The sequence below is a fragment of the Anopheles cruzii genome, chromosome 2, assembly GCF_943734635.1.
Source record: "Anopheles cruzii chromosome 2, idAnoCruzAS_RS32_06, whole genome shotgun sequence".
Taxonomy (NCBI): domain Eukaryota; kingdom Metazoa; phylum Arthropoda; class Insecta; order Diptera; family Culicidae; genus Anopheles; species Anopheles cruzii.
In genome coordinates, this window is record NC_069144.1 from 12,360,800 (window position 1) to 12,374,437 (window position 13,638).

Genomic DNA, 13,638 nt, shown 5'->3' on the forward strand with positions numbered 1-13,638 from the left:
TTCGAAGTGAGCAAGAAATCGGTACTCGTCGGGAAAAAAAGCCGGATCGAAAATCGGAACGTAAACGTGGTCCTGGTGAAGTTCTTGTCCTCGTTCGGTGTGCCGTTTTATGTGTGGTGCTGTGACGGGGATACAATTGCTGAAGACAAGAAAATCGTGCCTCAACGCGGGGATTCAGGTTGACTTTCGAAAAGCCTACGGACGGTGTGCGCGCCCGCGTGGAGGAGGAGGTCTACTAAAGAACACACAATGGCTTTGGAAACAGAAAATGTTCCATCGAACGAAAGCAGTGGTACCGAAACGGTCGGCACTTCCGAAGACATCATCTCTACGGCGGCTTCTGGGACGGATTCCGGTGTGAAGAAAAAAGGTTAGACTCACCGCAAAATTCACGGTCCCCGCCCGGTTCCTTTTGGACCCAATTGTTGGTCGCAGGTGCGGTCGTGTGCTTTACTTATCGAACAATGCGGTGCCCGATGGTCCGTGGATCACTCAGCGTGCGAAAGGCTTCCAAATTGTCCGGCAAGACCGCGTGTTGCCAAGAAAAACCTGCTCCTGCATCGCAGAGTCATATAATCAGTTACGTAATTACGCGGCTCCGATTGACGGGCGGTGAGCGGCTCACTTGCCACACCGCGGAACGCGCTAGGAGTCGCAGGGGGAAGGTGGTGCAGTGTGTCTCTCTTTGTGCCGTTGGTGGCCCTGGAAGAACCGAGAGGACACGGAACAACACGATATAAGTTCTGGGCCGCGGTTCGGGCGTGCAACTGTCTGGCCCATTGTTGCCTTAATTCACCGGCTGGCTGACGGTTTTTTCGACCGTTCCACCGATGGATTCGTGGGCCCGGCTTCCGTATTCAAATCTTACAGATCGCTCTCGAAGGCCAATCTGTTAGAAAAGATTAACGCGGCCCAAGATTGCGACACATGTGTGGTGGAGTAGTTGGTAGTAGTTGTAGACACATTTGGAGTGACAATGAGTTTTTCTCTCGCTCGTTCACATTCACCGCGAGAGCGAACGGTGCGAGAGCGCGAATGTTCTAAAAGAGAGAAGAACACCTTCTTTATCTTTATCACTCTCTCTCTGTCTCTCTCCCTGTCTTAGCTACTGGGAGAAACACAAAAAATGCAAAACAAACTCTTTCGTCGTTAACGATCGTCTATTTGGTTGATAATCGAGAATTTATGGCGAGCGTCTTTTATCTATGCTAATTTACTTAAACCTACTCCTCATATCTCATGCAACATGCGCGTGATTGTTTTAGTAACCGCCGAAATGTGATGCAACATCAATCGAAGTTTACTTTTCAATCACCGAAAACATGTTTGGGCAATAAAAAACATATGAGCCGTCAGACGGCGGATGGTCTCTCACACACTCTCGCCTTTCCACGTGTGCGTCGGTCGCTGTTCTCACAGTGGGGGGGGAGACAAAGCAACGCGCGTGCGAGATAGAGAGGGGGGCAGGGCAAGAGCGAGCTAGGTGATCGACCATGTGACTCGCGCGTCAAACGCACATGGGAGAATTCTTTTTTCACCGGCATATTCAGAGAGTTCGTTGCAAAGCCTTTGACCCCGTCTCCCGACACATGCGGTGGGGTCATTTATGTTGCACTTTACGCATTTATGTCTGATGGGGAAAATGGTAGTAGAAGCACTTTGCACTCCCGTTTGTTGTAATTGCAAAGGGTTCTTCGTTCAGTTCAAGCCAATCGCAGTAGACATTCCCTTAATGCTGAATGTTTTAGCTCAAATCAAAAGGCGCTTTTCTTTATTGTGACAGATCCGTCATCGGTCCAACCGCAAGGGTGTGCCACAACTGAAACATATTTGAGTTAGCTTATCGCTCGGATCGCAATGGGACCGATGGTTTTCGGAGCCACAATAGATAAGAGAAGGTTTGCCCTCTGCTAGAACTGGGACTGTAAATGTCCAAATGATTGCATGGAGGGCTTGGAATAGTAACCATAGAACGAACGCATCCTCCTCGCATCTAGTAACCATGGGACGTATTTTCACGTTCGCCGTACCATTTCAAGCGGAGGCTCAGAGTGGTTCTGTCAGCGTCAGTCGAGGTTAGCAAATAAATGGTCAACTTCAGGCTACAGTTCCAGTTCTTCAGGCTACAGTTCCGGAGAAGGTCTTATCTCCCGCAGTGGCACCACAACCACCACAACCAGATAGAACGGCTCGGTGGCGGTGGCAAACAAGGATCCGTGTGTAAGAAGATCGGTAAGATAGGGGTTTGTCTAACGTCGTCGTCGTCGTCGTCGGCTCCGTTTCTCGCTTGTCTGTGGCAACCGCTTAGCGGTACTCTCTGAGACAAGCAGGTCAGACATGTAAATAATCTGAGAACCGACGCTGATCGATCGGGTCTACGGCTCACACGAAACGGAAAGAGGTCGAAGAAGTGTTCGGGTGTGTCCATATCAGCGAGTGATGGACCAGCTTGACGCTTGATTGACCGCCAGAGTCCCTCGTTGGTGCTTGGAAACGATGCAAATCAGTCGTTAGCTGCCGTTTTGCATTTGCATTGGTCGCATCCCCGCCGTGCACTGGACGATGGACAGCAGGAAGTCGTCGGAGTTCGCGATTGCACCGCGCGAATCTTATCTCGACGAAGTGCAGACAGTGCGCCTTGCCGCTGCACTTTTCGATTCATGTTGGTATAATCCGCGCGCTTTTACACCGAAGTCGCGTGCGATTTTGTTTCGACATTCTGAACCACAAACCTTCCGCGGTGGCGGCGGCAACGTTGGGGACAGTATCGGTTGGTTGTTTTTTGGACAGTTGCGATCTATTTTCAGCGTACTCCCTGCAGTAGTAGCCAAAAGCGGATGGCGTTTTGTTGTTTGCCAGAAAATCTTTGACCGTGTCTCCGAGAGAGAGACGAGAGAGGGTGTCTTGCGCACCTCCCAAAGCGCCCCGAGTAGTCCCAGAATAGACGCGCGCCGTTGGAAGATGGATAAGTTCTAAAATAGACTGTGTCTCTTTCAAATCTCTTGCCTTTTTCCGCGTGCATGGACCGTGGCCATTATTGGTGGGACTCGTTGGGACGGATGACGAAGGAGATTTCACCGGCCCCATTTGCTTATCGCCTGCCACTGGAGATACGCGCCTCGGGCGGCACGGCCGTTGGGCGGCCCGGATGCATGTGCTCTCGAGGGCAGAAGAAAGTGACATAACGTGCCACTTTCTACTGCACCATGTTTGGTTACATAAAGACGGCGCCGGTGATATATTTGAGTACGCTTTCTGTTTGGTGGCCACTCAGCATCACTTCCACAAGTCAGGGGCTGAGCCACACGCTAATTATACAGTCAACAGACACAGGCCTTAAACCGGGACAAGACGATACGTCTCGTGGATGCCGAGACAACTCCGATGCACCACCACATACGGCGTTGCTATACGGCGAAATTAATTATCTATTTACCATTTTTTATGTCCCGAAAGAGATCCCACCGAAAACACCAAGCTGTGAAGTTCAAGGTCCCTCTGTGTGTTTCGGCGTCGTTGATTGTTGTACGAGATCGCTCGCCACGACGCTGATCGTCGTGTGGTCAATGCCAACAAATTAAACCGAGCGCGGTTATGTGTGGTGCGTCTCGCCGTTCTCTTCTTGTTTTCGCACCTATTTTTACTTTGTCGGCCACAGTCCGGTGGCCAGACGACCAGAGGTGGTGGTGGTACATGTTAACGGTTTTTTCTCAAAATGGATGCCATCAGAGAGAGAGAGAGAGAGAGTGCCTTCGATCGACGTGTCTGCGGCGACGATCGTGTATGACAAGAAGTCATGTTTTACATAATTGTTGTTTTCCCGTTTGAAGCAATGATCGTCGATCGATCCAATGATCAGAAAGATTTCCCCTCTCTAACGCACCATTCTTCATTTCAGGAAATGGCAAAACCAAAAAGCAACAGAATGGCAAAGCAAAATCGCCCCCCGTCATGGTGACGGCAAACGGGCATCTGGAGAATGGAATCAACGGTCACAACGGTAGCGGAACGGAGGAATCGGCGGAGACAGCGGGCGGCGGATCGACCGTGGATACTGTTGCGGGTGATGGTGAAACGGCAGCAAACGGTGAGGGCGGTAGTAAATCGGGAACGGCGGCCACCGAGGAGGACTCGAGCGACGTGATGCGATTGATGCAGGATGCCGGCTTTACGGTGCAGATCTTGTCGCCGGGCGTTGAATCGCTATCGATCCAGGTGTCGAGCATGGAGCTGGTGCAGGAGATCCATCAGCTGCTGATGGACCGCGAGGACACGTGTCACCGGACGTGCTTTTCGTTGCAGCTCGCGGGCGCGACACTGGACAACTTTGCGGAACTGAAGAACATCGAGGGCCTGAAGGAGGGCTCGGTAATTAAGGTGGTGGAGGAACCGTATACGATGCGCGAGGCACGCATCCACGTGCGTCACGTGCGCGATCTGCTGAAATCGCTCGATCCGGCCGATGCGTACAACGGGGTGGACTGCAGTTCACTGACCTTTCTGCACGCCATCACGCAGGGTGACATCCTGGAGAAGAAGAAGGTGCGCCAGGACAGTGTCGACTGTACGCCGCCCGATTTCATCATGCCCGGGGCGCAGGAGCGGCCCCTGTTGCCACTGCAGCCGGGCAGTGCGGCCGGCCGGAAGGGAGCCACTCCGCAGCCGCTGAAGGTGTTGACAACGTCGGCCTGGAATCCACCGCCCGGCCCCCGGAAGCTGCACGGTGATCTGATGTATCTGTACGTGGTGACGATGGAGGATAAGCGGTACCACCTGTCGGCGTGTCCGCGCGGTTTCTACGTCAATCAGTCGACGGACGACACGTTCGATCCGCGGCCCGCCAGCCCCAGTCTGCTGTCGCACTCGTTGATCGATCTGTTGGCGCAGCTGTCGCCCACCTTCCGGCGGTGCTTCGCGCTGATGCAGAAGAAGCGCACCCAGCGGCACCCGTTCGAGCGGGTGGCCACCCCGTACCAGGTGTACACGTGGGCCGCACCGGCCCTCGAGCACACGATCGATGCGATCCGGGCCGAGGACACGTTCTCGTCGAAGCTCGGCTACGAGGAGCACATCCCGGGACAGACGCGTGACTGGAACGAGGAGCTACAGACGACGCGCGAACTGCCGCGGGCCACCCTGCCGGAGCGGTTGCTGCGCGAACGGGCCATCTTCAAGGTGCACAGTGACTTTGTGACGGCGGCCACGCGCGGTGCGATGGCCGTGATCGACGGGAACGTGATGGCGATCAATCCGGGCGAAGACTCCAAGATGCAAATGTTTATCTGGAACAACATTTTCTTCTCGCTCGGCTTCGACGTGCGCGATCACTACAAGGAACTGGGTGGGGATGCGGCCGCCTTCGTCGCACCGCGCAACGATCTGCACGGAGTGCGCGTGTACAGTGCGGTCGACGTGGAGGGTCTCTACACGCTCGGCACGGTCGTGATCGACTACCGGGGGTACCGCGTGACGGCACAATCCATCATCCCGGGCATTCTGGAGCGCGAGCAGGAGCAATCGGTCGTGTACGGGTCGATCGATTTCGGCAAGACGGTCCTCTCGCACCCCAAGTACCTGGAGCTGCTGAACAGCGCGGGCAAACACCTGAAGATCCTGCCGCACCGCGTTTACAACGATCGCGAGGAATCGATCGAACTGTGCTCGTCGGTCGAGTGTAAGGGTATCATCGGCAACGATGGACGGCACTATATTCTCGATCTGCTACGTACCTTTCCTCCGGACGTGAACTTCCTAGTGCTTCCGGCACCGGCCGCCGCCGATGAAGGCGTAGATGATGAGTCCGTGCTGGGGAAAGAAAGTCGAACGATGGGCTTTCCGATCGAACATCGCCACAAGCTGTGCTGCTTGCGCCAGGAGCTCCTGGAGGCGTTCGTGGAGAACCGTTATCTGATGTTTATGAAGCACGCCGCCCTGCAGCTGCAGCAGTGCGTGAAGAAGAAGCAGGAGCAGAAGCAGGCAGCCGCAGCTACGAAGGGTGCTAGCGATGAAGGTGAGAAACCCGCGGCACAGGATGGTGAAGAGGGCAGTAAGAAGGTGGCAAAACTCGGTCCAGAGGGGGCAGACTCACTGGTGCGGGCGGCGACGACACCCGTGCAGACGGAAAATGCGAAAGCGTTGGTCGAATCGCTGATATCGAGCGAAGAGAAGAACGAAAGCAAGGAGGTGGTGAAGCGGGCTTGCGAAGCCGTTGGATCGCTGAAGGAGTACGAGTTCGACATTCGCTTCAATCCGGACGTGTACTCGCCCGGCATCCGGCACGTGGAAGCGGAAACCGGTGGGCTGCGCAAGCAGAAGCAGCTGGTGAAGGATGCCGCGGAGTTCCTGGTGAAGCACCAGATCCCTAGCTTCGTACACGAGTGCCTCGATCACTCGTCGGCCCCGATGGACGGTGTTACGCTGACCGAGTCACTGCACAGCCGTGGCATTAACGTGCGCTACCTCGGGAAGGTGGTCGAGCTGCTGGCCAAGATCCGGCAGCTCGAGTATCTGCACACGATCGCCGTCTCGGAGCTGATCGTGCGCGCCTCGAAGCACATCTTCACCGTGTACATGCAGCAGACGGACATGCTGAGCATGGCGGCGGCCATTTCACACTTCCTGAACTGTTTCCTTACCGTCTCGACCGGCGGCTGGTCGGCTGCGGCCAGCGCCGGCAACGGGATCGGTCCCGGCAGTCTCGATGAAGCCGGCGGCGGTGGAGCGAAGGGCAAACAAACGCGCAAACAAACCAAACGGGCCGGTGTCCCGAAAGGGCCGGCTAGCGGGGCCGGTGGTAAGGCTGCGTTCCAGGCAGCGGCCAGTGACATTGGTGAGTGGCAGACGCTCACTTCGAAAGCGCTCTGGGGTCAGATTCGGCAGGAGCTAAAGTCGTACTGGGACTACGATTTGACGGGCGCGGTGGCCGCCAGTGGGGAAGCGATCGAGTCAATCGAACCGCTGATCGGTCACTTTAAGCTGCAGAAGGTGAGCCTGATGCGGGCGTTCTGTCTCAAGTCCGGCGTCCAGATACTGTTGCGCGAGTACAACTTCGAGCTGAAGAGTCCGGCGCGGCCCACGTTCGTCGATACGGACATCCTGAACGTGTTCCCGGTGGTGAAGCACATCAATCCGCGGGCCTCGGATGCGTACAACTTTTACACCACGGGCCAGACCAAGATCCAGCAGGGCTACTTCCAGGACGGGTACGGACTGATCAGCGAGGCGCTCAATCTGCTGAACAACGTGTACGGCGCAATGCACCCGGAGAACGCCCAGTGTCTGCGGATGTTGGCCCGTCTGAGCTACATCATGGGCGACCCGCAGGAAGCCCTCGCCATCCAGCAGCGTGCGGTGCTGATGAGCGAGCGTGTCAATGGCATCGACCATCCGTACACCATTTCCGAATATGTAAGCCATCGGTGCCCAGGATCTTTGTCGGAAGGAAGACTTTAGTGCGTTTTTACTCTCTCCCTAGGCCCATCTTGCATTGTACTGCTTCGCGAACAGCCAGATCAGCACCGCACTCAAGCTGCTGTACCGTGCCCGGTACCTGGCGACGATCGTGTGCGGGGAAAACCACCCCGACATTGCCCTCATGGACGTAAGTATGCGATGGGGAGAGTGATAGCATGTCCACCGTAAGTTCCTGATACTAACGTTTACCCTTTTTGGTGAACAGAGCAACATCAGTCTGATTCTGCACGCGGTCGGTGAGTACGAGCTATCGTTGCGCTTCCTCGAGCACGCGCTGGCCCTCAACATTCGTTACTACGGCGAAAAGTCGCTGAAGGTCGCCGTAAGCTACCATCTGGTGGCGCGCACCCAGAGCTGCATGGGAGACTTCCGGTCGGCGCTGAACAACGAGAAGGAAACGTACGCCATTTACAAGCAGCAGGTAAGAAACTGACCGCCCCGTAGTTCGCCAACCGTTTCTATTACTAACTTCTACTCCCATCTCCCATTGTCTTCGCCCTGGGCAGCTCGGAGAAGGCCACGAGAAGACGCAGGAATCGTCCGAGTGTCTGCGCCACCTCACACAACAGGCGGTCGTGCTGCAGAAGAAGATGGTTTGCGCGAACGGTAACCTGCGCAACAGCGGTCTGCCTCCGATCCACATTCAGCCCCCATCGATGGGCTCCGTGCTCGACATGCTGAACGCAATCAATGGTATCATTTTCGTACAAATTAGGTAAGTCACACACATGAGTTATTGGTTGCCGTCCCCGTTTGCTCACCTCGTCCTGTCTTACAGTTCCAAAGAAATTGCCAACTTTAAGAGCGAAATCGAAAAGCGTCAAAAGGACAGTGGAACGTCGTCGGTGGCGACGACGGCGACGACGACAACGGGGACGACGCCGGCTCCGGTGCAAGCCAATCAGGAGGAAGTTAACCGTATGCTGACGGAAACGATGAAGAAAACGGCCGCCGGCATACCATTCGAGGAGCAGCGCGACGAGGACGAGAGCGTCGGCGACGGTACCGCGGACGAGAAGCAGGAGGAGTCAACGCCGGTGGCGGCGGCAGCATCGAGCTGAAACCATCATATCCCACTGGCGGCGACCGTGGCCGCCGCCTGTCTTGGATCGTTGCTTGGCTGCTGAACGCCTTGGCTTTCTTCGGATATATTCTTTTGTTTTGCATCGCCACCATCGCGTGCGTCGTGTCGCGTGTGTGTGTGCTAGTTTTGTAGAAATTTCAAGTCGGGGTCACCGCGCTTCGAGGCGAAAGAATCGATCACACACGATCGGCCAGAGCGATTTAACCGTGCGCGCGCGGCCTAGCGGATCACTGGTTGAAAACTTGGTATTTTCTTTAATTTTTGGGCGTATTTTTGCCATATTTGAATTTCTCATCTCATGCTCTGGCGCACACCCCCCTGTTTGGAGTGTGGCGAAGTGGATCCCCTCTTTCGATTCTTTACTGACAGCAATCGTTAGAATGGTCTGGTGCTTGGTCTGCGGTGGAAGCATCTTTTAGAATAGGATTTGTTTTTTTTCTGTAAGAACAGTACTCCTTAAGAATGGTAGAAACGCGAAAGAGCCACCAGAAGACACAGCGAGAGTCGATCAAATTGATTAACCGATAAGATTCAAGCTGTTTCGGGAGCAGTTCAGAAGCAGTTTCTCTTTGTTTAGTCGTACAAAAACCAAAAAGAACACGCTGGGAAAGGTAAACCTAAAGTTCCTTCGTCGTCACGCCAACACACCGGTCGCGTGGACACTAACAGCGGCAGCTACACGGCGGCACTCAACTCAACGCTCGTGGTGCAATAATCAGGGAGCGTGCAACAATGATGTGTACCTCTCTTACACGACTTACGAGACGCTAACGCTTACTGCGATCGCGATCGCGTCCGATCTGATGTCCCTAGAAACGCCGCCTCTTTTAGCCCTAACCTCGCCGAAACAGTAACGCACACAGTAGTAGTCGCCTCCTTTGGTTTCAAACCGACTCACGTAAGCTCCCAGCGCGCCTCCTAAGATGTTGGCAAACGAATGACGCCATAACGCACCCGTGTGCGCGCGCACACACAAATAGAATAGGCACGCGCCAATAGAACTACTTAGAAATACTCTCGCGTGCGGCACAAACGAACGGCTAGGATCGAAATTAGCTAGGCATATCGGATTCTCGAACCACACACAACACAAGAGCGCATCACAGTAGGCGACGATAATGTTTTGTTTTTTGTTTCGATCGTTAGTATCCTTTGTTAGTCGTAGAATAGGATTTTGACGCACTGCCGCCGCCGCCGCGGGTGTTGGTTTGCGAAGCGAACAGGATGCGCACAAACTATGCCAAAAGGATTCCCGCCAGGCCGGGAGCGCACGCGCCGCGCTAGCTTTTTTGAACTGAGGACACGACGGTCCACGACGAGGCGGAGCGAGGGTCTGCGTTGTGTCTCTGCTGGCAAGCACAGACGGCGGGCGGGAACCTTCGTTGTTTAGATAATCATACTTCGGTGCAGATGTGCGCATGCAAAACGAACAGAGATCGAAACGGAGGAGAAGAAAATACACATAAAACAATAAACCTATCAAGAAGTAGAGTTCCAAACGAAATCTATTTATTTTGTCTCGTCTTAATAAGCTCCGAAATAAGGTTAACAACCTGTCCCTGGATGGTAAGTAGCGTGAAAGAGGGCGGTTTGTTTCCCGAACGATTCGGGATCAGTTTCGTCAAAAACCGTAAAATTTGCTTTCGATCCACAGCGCCCGAAAATCCAGCCAAAGTAACAGGGTACCAAAACGAATGAAGAGGTAGCGCCGCAGTAACGCTTCGGACGCTTCCCAATACACAAAGCGTTTAGAAAAGTCTGATACGCTTGGTGTCTTGGGAAGCGTTTAAAAGCGACCGAAGCGTTTCTGTGGCGCTACCTCTTCGTTCGTTTTGGTACCCTGTTACTTTTCGGGCGCTGCGGATCGGAAGCAAATTTTGCGAAAAATCGACACGCGCGTTTTGACGCATGAACGCGCGGGATTACAAACGGAATACGATTTTCAATGTTTTCGGACTCGAGGAACGTGAAAAATATGCAAAAACCAAATAAATTTACAAAATTTTTAAATGCACAGCCTACCAAGGTTGCTACAGAACGGCACGAGTGTTCATCTTGCATTTAAAGTTCATTCTGACGGATAAAGTTCATTCATGAATGACCACAGCTAGAGCTGTCAAAACGAAGCATCACAAACGAGTGTGTAAACAAAAATCCGAATGAGAAAACGCAAATAAAACTCGCCTAAAGTGCGGTCGTCTTATTATTTCTGCACGCCTGAACAACGCCATGCCGGTGGACATCAACCGCCTAACCGACGGGTGGCTGGAGCTGGAGAGTGACCCCGGTCTGTTCACGCTGCTCCTGGAGGACTTTGGTGTGAAGGGCGTGCAGGTGGAAGAGATCTACGATCTGCAGAAAAACCTGGAGGGCCAAGTGTACGGTTTCATCTTTCTGTTCCGCTGGATCGAGGAGCGGCGGGCGCGGCGCAAGATTGTCGAAACGACCGACATCTACGTGAAGGACGAGGACGCGGTGAACAACATTTTCTTCGCCCAGCAGGTGGTTCCGAACAGTTGCGCGACCCACGCGCTGCTCTCGGTGCTGCTGAACTGTTCCGACATCGACCTCGGGACCACCGTCAGCCGGCTGAAGGTGCACACGAAGGGTATGGGGCCGGAGAACAAGGGTTGGGCGATCGGCAACACGCCGGAGCTGGCCTGTGCGCACAACTCGCACGCGATGCCGCAGGCACGGCGCCGGATGGACCGCACCTCGGGCGTCAGCACCGGGCGCTTCACGGGCGAAGCGTTCCACTTCGTGTCGTTCGTGCCGATCGATGGCCATCTGTTCGAGCTCGACGGACTGAAACCGTTCCCGATGGACCACGGACCGTGGGGCGAGCGGGAAGCGTGGACGGACAAGTTCCGGCGCGTCATGTCCGACCGGCTGGGCATCACGACCGGCGAGCAGGACATTCGCTTCAACCTGATGGCGGTCGTACCGGACCGGCGGATTGCCATCACCCACAAGCTGAAGATGCTCCGCACGAACCAAACGATCGTATCGGCCGCGCTGGAGAAGCTGCTGAAATCGGAAAAGCGTGAGTCCGCCGGCGGGGCCACCTCATCGGCGGCGGTGAAGAAAGAACCGGTGGCCGAGACGGTGTTGGTTAAGAAGGAACCGGGATCGCCCGTAAAGCTCTCGTCGGAGTACTCGGAGCTGCTGGCCATTAAGGAGGAGAAACCGACGGTGGCCGACGATGACGAATCGGCACAGCAGCAGCACCCGACGCCTTCCTCGTCGTCCTCGGTGCCGATCTCGCGGGACCTGGAATCGTTCGTGTCGCTCAACAATTCGTCCGACTCGGTGGAGATTGTAGAAGAGGGAAGCGCGATCAAGCAGGAACCGGACCCGCATGACCCATCGCCACCGTCACCGCCACCATCGTTCATCGGGGCGGGCACATTCTCGCCGAAGGACCTGCTGTCGCTGCTGAAGAACCTCGAGTCGGAGATTACCATCACCGAGCAGCATCTGTGCGACGAGAACGAGAAGCGTGACCGGTTCAAGCTGGACGACTGCCGGCGGACCCACAACTACGACGAGTTTATCTGCACCTTCCTGTCCATGCTGGCCCACCAGGGCGTGCTGGCCGAGCTCGTGTCGCAGGATCTCATCACGAGCCGCAAACCGAACGTGGGCGGCATGCAAGCCAGCGCCAGCCGAGCCATCTCCCGTAGCTACAAAAAGGCCGCCGCCACCACCAACGGAACGTCGGGTCCGAAGACGCCCGGCGCGAAACGACGGCGCGGTCGGGCCAAGTGCCGCAAACGGAAGTGAAGACTGTCCTCTTTCACCCACACACAAACACGTTTTGATACTCTTAAGTTCGATAATAAACGCCCAATGTTACACTGACCACCGTTGGCCGGCCTCGTACGATTTGAACCGCGCGGAACCATGCGGCGATGAACGTAAACAAAGAGCCCCGTGGTTCATTCGATGAACGCTTGACACAGGCTTTGACAGTTGGTGTTTACGGTGGTGGGTTCAGTGCTGCATCGCAGCGATTGTGTCACCGTCACCGTTGCGCCGGATTTTCATAACACTGGGTCAATAAAATCATTCCGCGATACCGATACGATTGAGAGTGAGTGAATTGTGTGTGATTGTTGATCTCGCGAACGCATCGCGCGACCCCACAGCAGGTCGCGAATCGAACGGCACACGTTCCGCATCCCCGGTTGCCATCACAACGCCATGGTAATGTTACGATCGGTGCTATCCTCCGCACGACGCATTCCGCTGATCAAGTTCCGCAAGGGAGGCCCCTTCCTGGACGTGGCCAGTCAGTCGACTGGCGGTGCGGCCGGTTCTTCCCCTTCCACGGCTGCGGGTGCCAGCGGAGCTGCTGCAACCGGGGTAAGTTAGGCGGTTGCGATGGCCCCGCTGACCTTTCGCTCGAGCGTCCCAGCGATACGGAGCGATCTAGTCGTCACTGGGGTGGAAAATTCACCGCACGACCGTCTCGGGGTTACATAATTGTTTACAATTGTTGCCTCTCCATTGTCGGTCGATCGTCGGCACATTTTCCGCACCTGTGTGTGTGTGTGTGTGTGCTGACCGAGCTAATGAGTCTGCCGTTCCATTTTTAGCACTCCCGATCCGTGTCATCCGGAGAAGCCATCGAGGAGTGGCAGCTACCGGCGCGCTACCGCCGAAAACCGATCGATGACGTCGAGGCGGAATGGATCAACCGCGGTGGGCCACCGGCTTAAGAGAGTGGCGTCGTGCCCGCACGCGGCCGCGTTCTCGTCTAGTCAGTAAAGGAACAACCGGGAAGAGAAGATAAGATGAAAGCCGAATCCGCATGCCAGTGCTGGCCCAACCGTGGGCCAGCGGTGGTGCTCAACGTCCCCCGGGGACCAAAGGAATGTTAGGAAAATCGTAGGTGAACCCGTTTCTCCGTTTCTAAAACTCCCTGTTCCCAGTGCGCGTACTCTGGCGACGTAGTTTTGGGATGTATTTTACGTAAAAAGCCCACCTTCCGGGTCGGGTCGCGGCCACTTTACTACAACACGCTAAACACGAAATCGTTACAAATAAATCCTCGATGTCCAATATCAAGAATGGTGCTA

At 55.1% G+C, this 13,638-nt stretch overlaps 3 protein-coding genes across 4 annotated transcripts; all 3 read left to right on the forward strand.

Moving 5' to 3' along the window:
• Positions 1–241: 241 nt before the first annotated feature.
• LOC128268446 (clustered mitochondria protein homolog) lies at positions 242–10,003 on the forward strand. The gene is made up of 6 exons (XM_053005539.1): positions 242–370; positions 3,899–7,407; positions 7,475–7,600; positions 7,679–7,894; positions 7,980–8,188; positions 8,252–10,003. Exons 1-6 carry the CDS (start codon positions 250–252, stop codon positions 8,532–8,534), a joined length of 4,464 nt encoding a protein of 1,487 aa, XP_052861499.1. The 5' UTR covers positions 242–249; the 3' UTR covers positions 8,535–10,003.
• Positions 10,004–10,782: 779 nt separating this feature from the next.
• On the forward strand, positions 10,783–12,388 carry LOC128277846 (ubiquitin carboxyl-terminal hydrolase calypso). 2 transcript variants are annotated; one of them, XM_053016423.1, is made up of 2 exons: positions 10,783–11,600; positions 11,883–12,388. In XM_053016423.1, exons 1-2 carry the CDS (start codon positions 10,787–10,789, stop codon positions 12,338–12,340), a joined length of 1,272 nt encoding a protein of 423 aa, XP_052872383.1. In that variant the 5' UTR covers positions 10,783–10,786; the 3' UTR covers positions 12,341–12,388. The 2 variants fall into 2 exon arrangements, with proteins under 2 accessions (XP_052872383.1, XP_052872382.1); XM_053016422.1 differs by having other exon boundaries at positions 10,783–12,388.
• Positions 12,389–12,580: 192 nt separating this feature from the next.
• LOC128278339 (alpha-ketoglutarate dehydrogenase component 4) lies at positions 12,581–13,638 on the forward strand. The gene is made up of 2 exons (XM_053017051.1): positions 12,581–12,922; positions 13,156–13,638. The coding sequence occupies exons 1-2, from the start codon at positions 12,761–12,763 to the stop codon at positions 13,276–13,278; spliced, it is 285 nt and encodes a 94-aa protein (XP_052873011.1). The 5' UTR covers positions 12,581–12,760; the 3' UTR covers positions 13,279–13,638.

What these genes read in the sequence shown, in the direction of transcription:
- LOC128268446 (XM_053005539.1), top strand. Translation starts at nt 250, where the DNA reads ATGGCTTTGGAAACAGAAAATGTTCCATCGAACGAAAGCAGTGGTACC. An exon ending in TTCCGGTGTGAAGAAAAAAG is followed by an intron (nt 371 to 3,898) that starts GTTAGACTCACC and finishes TCTTCATTTCAG; the next exon opens with GAAATGGCAAAACCAAAAAG. An exon ending in CGTACACCATTTCCGAATAT is followed by an intron (nt 7,408 to 7,474) that starts GTAAGCCATCGG and finishes CTCTCTCCCTAG; the next exon opens with GCCCATCTTGCATTGTACTG.
- LOC128277846 (XM_053016422.1), top strand. Translation starts at nt 10,787, where the DNA reads ATGCCGGTGGACATCAACCGCCTAACCGACGGGTGGCTGGAGCTGGAG.
- LOC128278339 (XM_053017051.1), top strand. Translation starts at nt 12,761, where the DNA reads ATGGTAATGTTACGATCGGTGCTATCCTCCGCACGACGCATTCCGCTG. An exon ending in GCGGAGCTGCTGCAACCGGG is followed by an intron (nt 12,923 to 13,155) that starts GTAAGTTAGGCG and finishes TTCCATTTTTAG; the next exon opens with CACTCCCGATCCGTGTCATC.